General features: G+C 37.8%; 1 protein-coding gene across 1 annotated transcript in view; it reads left to right on the forward strand.

Annotated features, from left to right (window-relative positions):
* Positions 1-11,622, forward strand: part of CEP192 (centrosomal protein 192) — a 93,286-nt gene that overhangs the window by 34,476 nt on the left and 47,188 nt on the right. Inside the window, exons 24-28 of the mRNA XM_059815635.1 lie at positions 507-630; positions 2,711-2,841; positions 5,281-6,322; positions 6,433-6,559; positions 8,001-8,172. Of these exons, the coding sequence (XP_059671618.1) occupies positions 507-630; positions 2,711-2,841; positions 5,281-6,322; positions 6,433-6,559; positions 8,001-8,172 (1,596 nt within the window). The remainder of the gene's footprint in view (positions 1-506; positions 631-2,710; positions 2,842-5,280; positions 6,323-6,432; positions 6,560-8,000; positions 8,173-11,622) is intronic.

Consider the following 11,622-nt stretch of genomic DNA (forward strand, 5'->3'; position numbering starts at 1 on the left):
TAACTTAGCAACATACTTCTGTATGCTTCTTGCATCTGTCTGATACGTGTCTCTTGTCTTATCTACTGTTGGTAGACAGTATCTCAGACAGTATCTCTGTGTTGCAGACAAAAAAAAAAGCAGGGAAGTGTATACAATGGGAGGAAGAAGTCAAATGTGCTTGTGTAATTCCTCATGTCCTGGTGAATTGGTAGAGTGCACATGGTCTGTCCTAGTACATTCAGAGCCTGAGTGGCAGAGCATGCCTCCAGGCAGAGATGATAACAGCATATGTACTTCCTTTTGTCTAACTGGTATAGATAAGTTGTTAGGGTTTTTCTTGTTTATGTATGTATTAGAAGTGTATGTATTTGGATTAGGTATTTGCAATGTTACTTCTTAGTGGTATGAAAATCAAACACCAACTGGGGAGACACTGGCTGAAACTGCTTTGCAAGCGCACTGAACCTGTTTATTAATGATTAAATTTACTAATTCTGTATTTGGGCTATGGGTTTTTTTTATAGCCATCTTTTGGTTACTATATTATATCTCCGAAGAAAAGGCAACCTGTTGCTTTGCTGAGGCAATCTGATTCATCAGGAGGTGACATGGGCCAAGAGACTTCCCAACTGTCTGAAGTGTTTCCAGGTAATTATAGAACAGAAGGGTCAGCCCTAAACAGTGGTTATAACAGTATTTAAGAATTACTTGTATATAACTATTAAAGACTATTAAGAGTAATCCTTGATAAAAAGACTCTAGTTTTCATTCACCAAATTTTTATTTTTTTTTTTTACTGTGAGCACTTCCCACCTCTCCCCACTTGCCGCAGGAAAATGCAGAACTTAAGAACTTACAAGAGAGAACATTCTAATACCCAGTACAAGCCTAAATTGTCTTGGATATTTCAGCATTTCCAGATACTGGATGACTACAAGAATGTCTTGTAATAAAGTCTGTTCAGAGTTTCCCTGTTGAAGAAAATATATAAATGTGTTGCCAAAAAAAAAAACCAAACAACCAGAAAATTGGTCTGTTTGCTCATATAGGTATAGAGGATATAGGGGAAGAAGGAAAACAATTTCGGTTATAACTGAGCTGACAGCGTGTGCATAAAACTGTCTACATTTTTTCCTGCCACCTTTTTTTTTTTTAAAAAAAAAAGTTGCACTGATATGATACCTGCTTTAAGTTAAAGTAAGAGTTTAGGACATTCCTCCAAAATTTTATATGTAAAGATCACAGCATGCATTTTGGTGCATATATATGCGCATCAACTTAGTAAGGTATGTTTATGTAAGGTATGTTTATGAAATAATTGAGAGTACTTGCTCAAAGGATGAGTGCCTTTTAAAGCATCACTCCTGCTCTTGATAAAATTGTGGCAACATCAGTCTTTGTGAACCTGCTTGTACTGTCAGTGCAGTGACTTGAGTACTTTTTTTTGCATTGGTGAAAAATATCCATCAGGCTTTTATGGAGCCCACTTTATTGAAACAACTTTACAGCTGTAATTTTCCTCATGCTGGGACCTTGCAAATATTTCTAAAGGGTCTCTAATGTTTGGTTTGTGTTTTTTTTTTTTTAACCTAGTGTTAGTGTGCTTAAATTCGCTATACAATAGTCTGGATTTTTGTCAAAAAAATACCAGGAATTAATTGAGTTTATGACCTCTGTTCAGTTAAATTATTCAAAGCAACAATTATAACAGAAAAATATCCTAATGTGCTCTGCAGTTATTTTGATATGAGGGTTGCTATAAAAGCTAGAGAAAGTAGGTATTTGGGTCACTTTGTGGCCAAGATATTAATAGTTACTGCCATCTGATTTTTCAATAGTACTTGCAATAATCACCTTTATCAACAATACCAGTATGCAATTCCTCTTTAAGGAGCAGCATATGGAGAGGAAGCTGAGAGGTCGTCAACCTGAGGAGGGTGTTACTTGAAATATGAAGTATATCCAAACCCCAAGTATCTGATATAAGCAGAACAGAAGTAAAGAAAAAAAAACACAACAAAATCAAAACTCAAACCAACACCACCCCCCCCCCCCCCCCAAAAAAAATTTTTTTTGTTTCATACTTGTTTTCTCACTAAGCAGAGCATCTTTAAAAGTTGGTTTTAGTGTTCTAGGGAGTCCAGATGTTTTCCCGCAAGCAGGAACTCCTTTGTTGAAATGGTGGCCTCTAGATCTCGTATGAAAAATACTTCCTAGTTTGGATTTGATCTCTTAATCAAGAAGATTATTCTTGGTTTTGATGATTTCAGAAACATGCCTGTCCTTCCTAAACATAATCCTTCAAAATCACCAGTTCACTGCTATCTACCTCAGTCAAACCCTGTCTCCAGCCTAAGAAAATTCGCCTTATTCAGATTAAACCCTTCTAGTTTTCTACTGGAGTTGGGTCTATGTTCATGTTATCTTGCAAACACCATTTTATAAAAAATTTGTTTAGTTTGTGCTAATATGATAAGCTACCTGAAAATAAAATTTAAGGGGTATAAGCATGGTATTCATAATGTCAGCTAATTTTTGTGACTTGAATGTAAACTTCCTTTGAGTACTGTACAGGAAACAGTTGATGCTTGCAGCATTTGGATTTGTGCCGTTAAAACAGTTGTTTTTTTCCATAGAGCATTAAAGAAGCACGTGTATCCCAAGAATGCAGGTGTCTAGATAATTTATTTATTATAAATTAATTCCCTGTCTTTTTCTTTGTTCTTAGACGACTTAGAAGCACAAACAAAAGAGCATGCATATTCTACCAGCTGTGAAGGTGCATGGCATAGGATGGAGACTGCAGCTGGAACAGATAAAACAATTAGTACAGAAGCTGCTACCAAAAGTGAAGCAAAGGTATTTCCTTTATTTTCTATTAGGTGCAACTATGAACTTGAACAAAATTCAAATAACTCCAATTGTTACTGTTTCTTTGGATGTGGCTAAATTTGGACTTTCATATTGGCTTACTGCTTTTTATATTGATCATTTGAATGCTAGCAGGTGCCACTGTTTGTTAGAATAGCTTCATTAGAATGCCATGATCCTGTATTGAGTCAGGTGTTACTATCACCACCTCATTTTCCTTTTTCGCCCTCCTTCACTTGTGGAGCTACTTGGTCTGTCAGCCCATAGTTTTTCAGAGATTCCTAGGCTCTTTTTGTTCTGTGATCAAGTTTCTGAATTTCAGCTATGTCTTTCCCCTTTTTTTAATGAAACATCTTGTCTTTAGCATGTGAATTAAGTCTTTTACTTGATAGAAGTCAAAAATACTGTTGTGGTGTAAATCTGAAAAAGGCGTATTTTCAATTTGGTAATCCTAGACACCTACCTTCTCCTCCTTAAAGTGTTATGTTCTTTTTCTGATCAGGCATAACACATACAGACCAATTCAGTTACAGAAACAGCCCTTCTACATGGTCAGTGGAAGGAATTAGTGGCTAGCAAGTTTGACTTGATTCAGCTGATCAAATATTGGAGGCTGCAGACAAATGCAGAAGGACAGGTTGGATTGCTCATCTGACTATGTACTGCCATAATTGTTTTTCTTTCTATTTTGTCCTTATCCCTATTGTTCTAGATACAAAATGAGTAATTCGGGGTTTTGATAATGTATATCGAAATTCTAATCTACCCTACCCTTGATTTGTACAAGTTTAGGTCACCCTCAGTCTGATACGGATGCTAAAATGTTCTCAAACACAGACAAATCACAGAATGGTTGAGGTCAGAAGGCACTCTGGAGATCATCTAGTCCATCCCTTCTTGCTCAAAGCCAGGTCAAATAGAGCAGGTTGATCAAGGTCTGGTCACTTTTTGAGTGCCCGTTGCCTCCTTTATTCTCACTGGATACCTCAGAGAAGAGTCTGGGTCCGTCTTCTTTACTCTTCCCCGCCCCCCTCCTCTCCCCATCAAGTATTTATACACATTGGTAAGATTTCCTCCTGAGCCTTGTTTTCTTGAGGCTAAATAATTCCAGCTCTCTCCTCATATGACAGATGCTCCAAGTTCTTACTCATCTTTCTGGCCCTTCACTAGACTCTCTCCAGTATGTCCATGTCCTTTCCTGTACTGGGGAGTCCATAACTGGACAGAGCACTCCAGATGTGATCACGCCAGAGCTGAGTTAGAGGGGAAGGATCACCTCCCTAAGCCTGCTGGCAACTCTTTTCTTACTGCAGCCCAGGATGCTGTTGGTGTCCTTCACCAGAAGGGCACATTGGTGGTTCATGGTCAACTTCATATCTATTAGGACCTGCAAGTCCTTTTCTGCCAAGCTGCTTTCCAGCTGGTCGGTCCCCAGCCTGTACGGGTGCATGGGGTTATCCAGGTGTTGGTCTTGGCATTTCTATTTGAACTTCGTGAGAATCTTCTCAGTCCATTTTTCCAGCCTGTTGAGGTCCCTCTGAATGACAGCCCAGTCTCCTGGTGTATAAACTGCACCTCCCAATTTTGTATGATGGGCAAACTTGCTGAGAGTGCACTCTGTGCCATCATCCATGTCATTGATGAAGATGTTGAACAGTACTGACCCCAGTCTTGATCCCTGGGGAGCTCCACTATCAAGTGGCTGGCCTCCTGCTGGACTTTGTGGTGCTGATCACAACCCTTTGAGCAGCCAGTTTTCAGTGCAGTCACAGTCCACTTATGTGCTCCATACTTCATCAGTCTTTTTATGAGGATGTTATGAAGACATGCATGCGTATCTACAGGGCGACAGATGTTGTCTTTTATTCCTGAATGTATATGTATCTAAGAGGTGGGTAGAGATTGTGATCTGGACATGACTGTCTATTTATTCCACGCCCTTTGCTAAGAATAGACAATGTGAAAACTAAAGAGGAAATCAGACTTGAGTGATAGAGAAAACTGTAGAAATAGTTTTGTCTTCCCCTTGTAGAGTGGCAGATAGTTTAAAGTTAATTGGGAGGATACTGTGTATTTGGTCATGGTAGTTTCTTTTCTGTTGTGTTTGTTCCTGATGGTATTTTACTCCCAGTTCTTCCAACTGAATTAAAACATTTTAGGATTTAAAAAGTTTTACAGGAACTAAGGCTTCCTAGCAGGCAATCTTTATTATATCTTTTAAAAAAAATTTGTGGAGTAGACTTAAAAAATCAGTACAATGAGAATTATGCTTATTGCAGTATGCCTTCTTGACAGTCGATTAAATATGTGACAACTAGAAATGTTAATATATTACCATATACAGAAATGCAAAATAATTAAAAAAAACCCAAAACACTAAACGAAAATTTTTTAATTTAGTGCTTAACTTATGTTGGTTTGTTGTAGGATGGAATTCATAAAGACAAGTTTGAAGACGGCTTATCTAATCATTCTGACTCTGTCCTGAGTATTAGCACAATTGCCTCTGCTATTGCTAATGCTTCCTCCAGTGCTGATCCTTCCCAGCTAGCTGCTATGATGGTGGCACTCTCTAATAAAAGTAAAAGAATGTGTTTCCTTCCTGGAATTGTTAAAGAGACAGAACTCCCTGCTAACCAGGTATTATCCAGCAATGTGGAAAACAGTGCATTTGATATGGAAAAATACCTTAAAAAAACAGATGAGATTGGACATGAAAATGAATATGAGTGTGTTGTGAAACATGAAGCATCTGTCCAGAACCTTCTGCCTGATAACTTTATACTGAGTAAAGATAAAAATAAGAATACTCTTGCAGAAGACTTGATAAATAATCACAGCAAGCAGCAAGAAGTAGAGAAGGGATTTCTGGATTATTTTAATGAAGAAAATGATATTCAGAATTTCTCTACTCTGTCTGGTGTTCCGAACCATGAAGACATAACTGCAAATAGTGTTAAATATTCAGAAAAGTTGTCAGGTTTAGTAAATAGTAAACATTTACAGTCAGTGAATGCTGATCTTAGATCAGATATGCTTGATACCCAAATCTTACCTACTGGAAATGAAGCACAGACGTGTGGAATGCCTTCAGCAGCGAAAATGGAAGTGGCACAGAGAAGTCTGCTTGCTTACCAGACCAATGATCTCACTAGTAGATGTTGTATCAGGGAAGACACAGAAACAGTAGATCAAGCAGCAAATGCTGTTCCTGAACCATGTAATGATTTGGTGGAAAGAAGTACAGGAAACACTCTATCACCCAGCAACTTAAAACCTGCCAAGCAATCTAGTAAATGTGTCTCAGTAAGTCCTACAAAAGCAAAGCCTATGCAGAAATTGAACAATGATGAAAAGAAGCAAAATGCAAAAACAGAGAAGAGAAGCAAAGATGCCAGTACTTCTTGTGGTGGGAATGTGAAACATGTAACTTTTGAGAAGCTCTCCCCAACTTCTCAGAATAGTACTGGTAAGTAAACCTATATAAATGTAACCAGTTGTTGAAAAGGCTTTTCTTGACAGTAGACTTGTTCCCTGTGCTTAAAGAAATACTGTTACTAAATTCTGTTTATTTACCAGAGCATAAACCCGTTCTACCTGAATGTGACTTGCAGCCTCTAGAGGATGAGCAGTATAGCTTCAGACCTTCAACTTCACCACTAATCCACTCTTCTCCTAGTGAGACTTCTGGAACAGCATTTTCAGGGTAAATTTCTTGGTGCAGGTTATAAGAATTATTAATGCTTCATGAGGAGTTTTGAGGGAGCAAATTTTAGTTTGAATGTTGTCCTTGATCTCAGTTTATAGAATATCTTTATTAGGCTAAGACTTCATTCTTAGACTAAGCTTTCTGTTTGCTTTTATTATGTGTATGGAGAAATAGTCTTAAGCAATTGTTAACTTTTTATTTTCCTCGCTGGCTTGATGAGACAGAGATGCTGGATAGGAACAGTGTTGTTTCTGCTCGGGATTATCCAGTAATGCAAGAATAAAAAATACTCAGCCTGTTAGCTAGTCAGATACATCAGATACCTAAAACTTTGTGTTGATGGAGCTCTAAAATGCCATATTTATTAATTGTTGTTCTAGTGTAATTCATCTATTACAAATAAAGCTATTTGGTTGGAGGTTATGATGTTAATTATATGATACCAAAGCTTGACATTGTATAGACCAAGGAAGATGTGTTTTTTAAACTTTGAAGTATTTCACTCAGTTTGGTTCTCCGATTCATACCACTGCTTGTTGTGAGAGAGGATGGGTAGAAATATTTGTATTGTTTTTGACCACTTTATATTTTGAAACTGCAACTTCTCTCTAAGATTTAAGGCTTTTTCAGCAACTGAAAGGGCAATGTTTTTTTTAAATGAGTGCCCATAACAGTAAGTGTTATATAAACTGTAAGATTACAACTAAGTTGATCGTGTAGTAGTAAACATAAACATGGCCAGTAGCCAGTGGCTATGTACATTCTCATAAAAAGAGGATATTTATTGATATTTATTGATATTGATAATTAACTACGGTTAGTATGTTGTACATGATATTAGAATTACAGGCTGTCTGGTATTTCTCAGAAGTTGAAATGTGCAGAAGTATGTGTATTTTTGCAAGCATGTTATATAGACATTAGGGTTTACAGTTAAAATTGTCAGTGACTTTAATTGTTTTTATGTTATCTCTTGTTGTTTGACAAAGTGGTGAGAGATCTGGTGTTTTCAGGTGTGTGAAGTGTGAAATGAAGAGGACCTCAGCAGTGTATAGGAAATACTAATGTGTGATGGCTCAGATGTTGAATGATTTCATTTGACATTCTTCCATCTAGTTAGATACAGGTGTATTGATTCACTATTTTTCTTTTAAGAAGTTGTGTTGTTTCTGTGACCTTAGCATCTGAGTTCAGTTGTGGAACTCTGATGCTTTGCCGTATGGATTTATAGCCAATTAAAATGAGTTTTACGTACATCAAAGCCAGAACTTAGAAAGGTTAAGTGAGAGCTGATTTCTCATTTCTACTGACTGTACTAAACAGAATGGCTAAGTAAGTTGACTTTTAAAATAGTATAGCTAATGTGTAGCATTGATTTTCTTGGGGACAGCATTAGAAATATATTCTAATATCGACATACTTTGAATCTGTTTTTCAGGTCTGAAACTGACTTTACCTGCATGTCATGTTATCAGGAATCTTCTTGCAAAGAGAGTGTACTACCTCAGTCAGTTTACTCAAGTCCTAGCATGAGCAGATTAACATATGTCTCTGCATCTGACAGTACCCTTAAGAACACAGCTGTAATACATAATCCGGAGACATACTGGGTAAGAAAATCTTGAACTGTAAATATGTATTAATTCCCTTTCTTTAAAACAAACAAACAAAACAACACCTCCCCCTCACCCCCAAACCACACCCTTAAATGGTTAAAATAATTCTAAGTTAGAAAAGCCGTAAGGCTTTCAGAACAGTTTAGGACATGCTGTACATAGAGAAAAGGTATTCTGTTTCTCCCCCACTCCTGAGTTTCAGAAATTTGAATTCTGAAATTGACTGTGTTAAATGTACAAACTCCAATTAATATAAACATAGTAAAACATTCAAAGAACTACTAACTTTTGAAAAAAGTTAGAGTTGGTGTATTTTTCCCCTTTCATTTTTTCCTCAATTTCTTGTTAAGTCATTCTGTTCTCGGAATGCAATGCAGTATTCCAGTAGTAGTTTGCAGGATCTGTATCAGCTTTCATCACCCGTGAGGCTCCCTTTCTGCTCGGCTTCAGCTGTTAGGAGAATATTTTTCTTTTTTTTTTTTTTGATAAATGTTTATAAATATGTATTTTAGCTTTAACTTCCTTTTTCAGGACTGAAGCTATCATTTTCTACCTTTGCAGTTGTTCTGACTGTTCTTACTGGTTTAGCAAAGAGTGTATTCTGAGAGTAAAACTTTTGTTCAGACTTGCAGTCTTACGTTGATTAAGATAATTGGCATTCTTTTATCTAAATCCATGGCTTCCTTGAAATCTGGAATCTTTCTGTTATGCCTCCTCCCTCCCAAAGTGTGTGGAAATGTGGATGGAACTTTAAAAAAAACAAAACCTGAAAAATGTCTCTGCATTTGTTTAAACCTGAGTGATTACATTTGTTTTGTAATATCTTTATCAGCTGTGGATTTCTTGAACACAGGGAATAGAAATGCTATCTACTATGCATTTTTTTTCATTTGCAGAGGGTGAGGCTTTTCAGGACTGGTAGCTAGTGAAAGCTTAGTGAAGCCTTCTCTTCCTCCTGTAGAAAAACTAGCAGCAATATTCAATCATGCTGAAAGCATTAGGAAGAAGGAAGTGTGTGTTCTGCCTATAGCCCATTTTGTTCTAGGTCTAGTTGCTCAAGTTACACAGGTAATATCTGTTCTTTTCCATCTTGATGTTTTTAGTGGGAATCGCAGTCCCGTAGGAAGGAGCCCAAGGGCAAATTTAAATGGGTATTTGCTTGCAGTCCATGCTGGCATAGCATCAGCTCTTGGGTCTTTTTCACGTTTGAAATGCATGTGGTTCTAGATTGCTGTCATCTCATGCAAATGGGTGGCTCTTGATGTTTTGATGTAACTGGCTACATATTAGTTTGCCCCTCTGTCTTGAAGAGATGTTACTGTTTGAGTAGTCTTTTGTTCCCCAGGATAGTTCAGTCCCCTCAAGTACTTTGCCAAAGTTTTACATTTATATTATGAGTATATTTATAAGTGCCATTTATAACACTGCAGTGTTAATAACTAACCTTTGGGTTAGTAATTGCTTGTGCTGAGAGAGAGTGAGACCAAATGATCTTCATGTCATTTGTACTTGTTAAGAGCCACTTTCATGTCCTGTGCCTGAAGCTTCTTATAGACAACAAGAATGTATTGGTGTTATCTTTAGATTGGAATACTTACTATAGCACAGTCTGTTTAACCAGTGGTGCCCTCTCCCTTTAACAGTAGGGTCGGGTTGTCAAAGGTGCATGATTTTTTTAATTTTTTTTTATTTCTTGTTTGGTGGATTTGGCCTGGTGAGCCATCTCACCTCAGGCAGCTGCCCTGAATGCCCTTTTTAAAGGATTGTAACTTGCAGCTTTCTTGTTTTGTACAACAATCCAAACAGCTATTTTATTGTTCTTTGCGCTTCTTTCACATGCCTTTCCCTGCTTCCCAAGTCCTATTTACTTAAGCTGAACAATTGCTTTTTACTGTAGATACTCTTCATCCTTTTGTGTAGCTCTCTTGTTCCTGTGTCACAGTTCTCTAGGTACACTTGTCCTGAGCTGATGTCTGATTGCTTTGATTCCATACTGTCTAGTTTTGGTTTTGAAACTTTTAAAAATTATTTTGAAAGTCCATTTTTGAAAAAGGAATCTGTGATCTGGATGTACTTCACAAGAAAAAATTAACTCTTGTAGCACATCAAAGAACACTCATTTTTCAGATCGGTAAGGGAAATAACTGGAGTTCTATCAGCTGTATTGTGAAGACTGCTGAGTGCGATGCTAGTTGTAGGAGGGTGGTTCTCCCATGGTCAGTCCTCCTCCACTGATCAGTGCCAATGCTATTTTTAGTAGCTATGAACAGTACATGAGAGGGTGTAATCACTTCTGCTCTTGACAGTTAACCCAATAGGAGATACCTTGAAACACCTTTGTGTGTATGCATATTTATGGTTTGTACTTCTTTTTCTCTTGGTTTGATTTCCAAGTACAAAAATCCCAATACTCTGAGGATAAGGTGCACTCATCCCACTTACACCATGCATACTGCCAAAATAGAATTGGGCTTGAATGACTTCTTTGTGTGAGCACATGAAGAAAGTGTTTGTATCAGTGCATTTTCATGCATCTTAAGTAATCCTTTTTGATAAATGATTTGGGTCAGGGCCACTCAGCTTCTTAATTTTTGTCTTAAAAAGCTGTCAAGTATGTCTTTAGTGGTGTGGTGTGGTTTTTTGGGTTTTTTTCTGTTCTCAAAAAATCTGCTATGATGTTATGGTAAATTACTGCTTCTAAGTCCTTAGCTTTTACTAGGAACCCTAAGTACATATTTGATACCCAACCAAATCAGCTTTTTGTTAGTGGGCTCTTAATATCTGGGGATTGTCATTTCTTCTTAGAAAAAACTTAGACCTTAGTAAGCACCTTTACATTCAAGAAAGTCATAAAGAATATGGAGAGAAATAATCTATACTGCACTTGGATGCTGCTATTTAGGATCGATTAGGAATGATTGTATCAGAAATAGTATGGCCAGCAGGACTATGGAAGCCAGGAGGACTAGAAGAAGTAATTTCCCTTTGTATTCAGCACTGGTGAGACTGCACCTTGAATACCATGTTCAGTTTTGGGCCCCTCACTACAAGAAAGACATTGAGGTGCTGGAGCGTGTCCAGAGAAGGACAACGAAGCTGGTGAGGGGTCTGGAGCACAAGTCTCATGAGGAGCAGCTGAGGGAGCTGGGTCTGTTTAGTCTGCAGAAGAGGAGGCTGAGGGGAGACCTTACTGCTCTCTACACCTCCCTGAAAGGAGGTGGGAGACCTTACTGCTCTCTACACCTCCCTGAAAGGAGGTTGTAGAGAGGTGGGTGTTGGTCTCTTCTCCCAAGTGACAGGTGATAGACAGGAGGAAATGGCCTCAGGTTGTGTCAGGAGATGTTTAGGTTGGATATTAGGGAAAAAATTGTTCACTGAAAGGGTTATAGAGTATTGGAACGGGCTGCCCAGGGAAGTGGTTGAGTCGCCATCCCTGGAGGTATT

This window comes from Gavia stellata, chromosome 3 (assembly GCF_030936135.1).
Source record: "Gavia stellata isolate bGavSte3 chromosome 3, bGavSte3.hap2, whole genome shotgun sequence".
Taxonomy (NCBI): domain Eukaryota; kingdom Metazoa; phylum Chordata; class Aves; order Gaviiformes; family Gaviidae; genus Gavia; species Gavia stellata.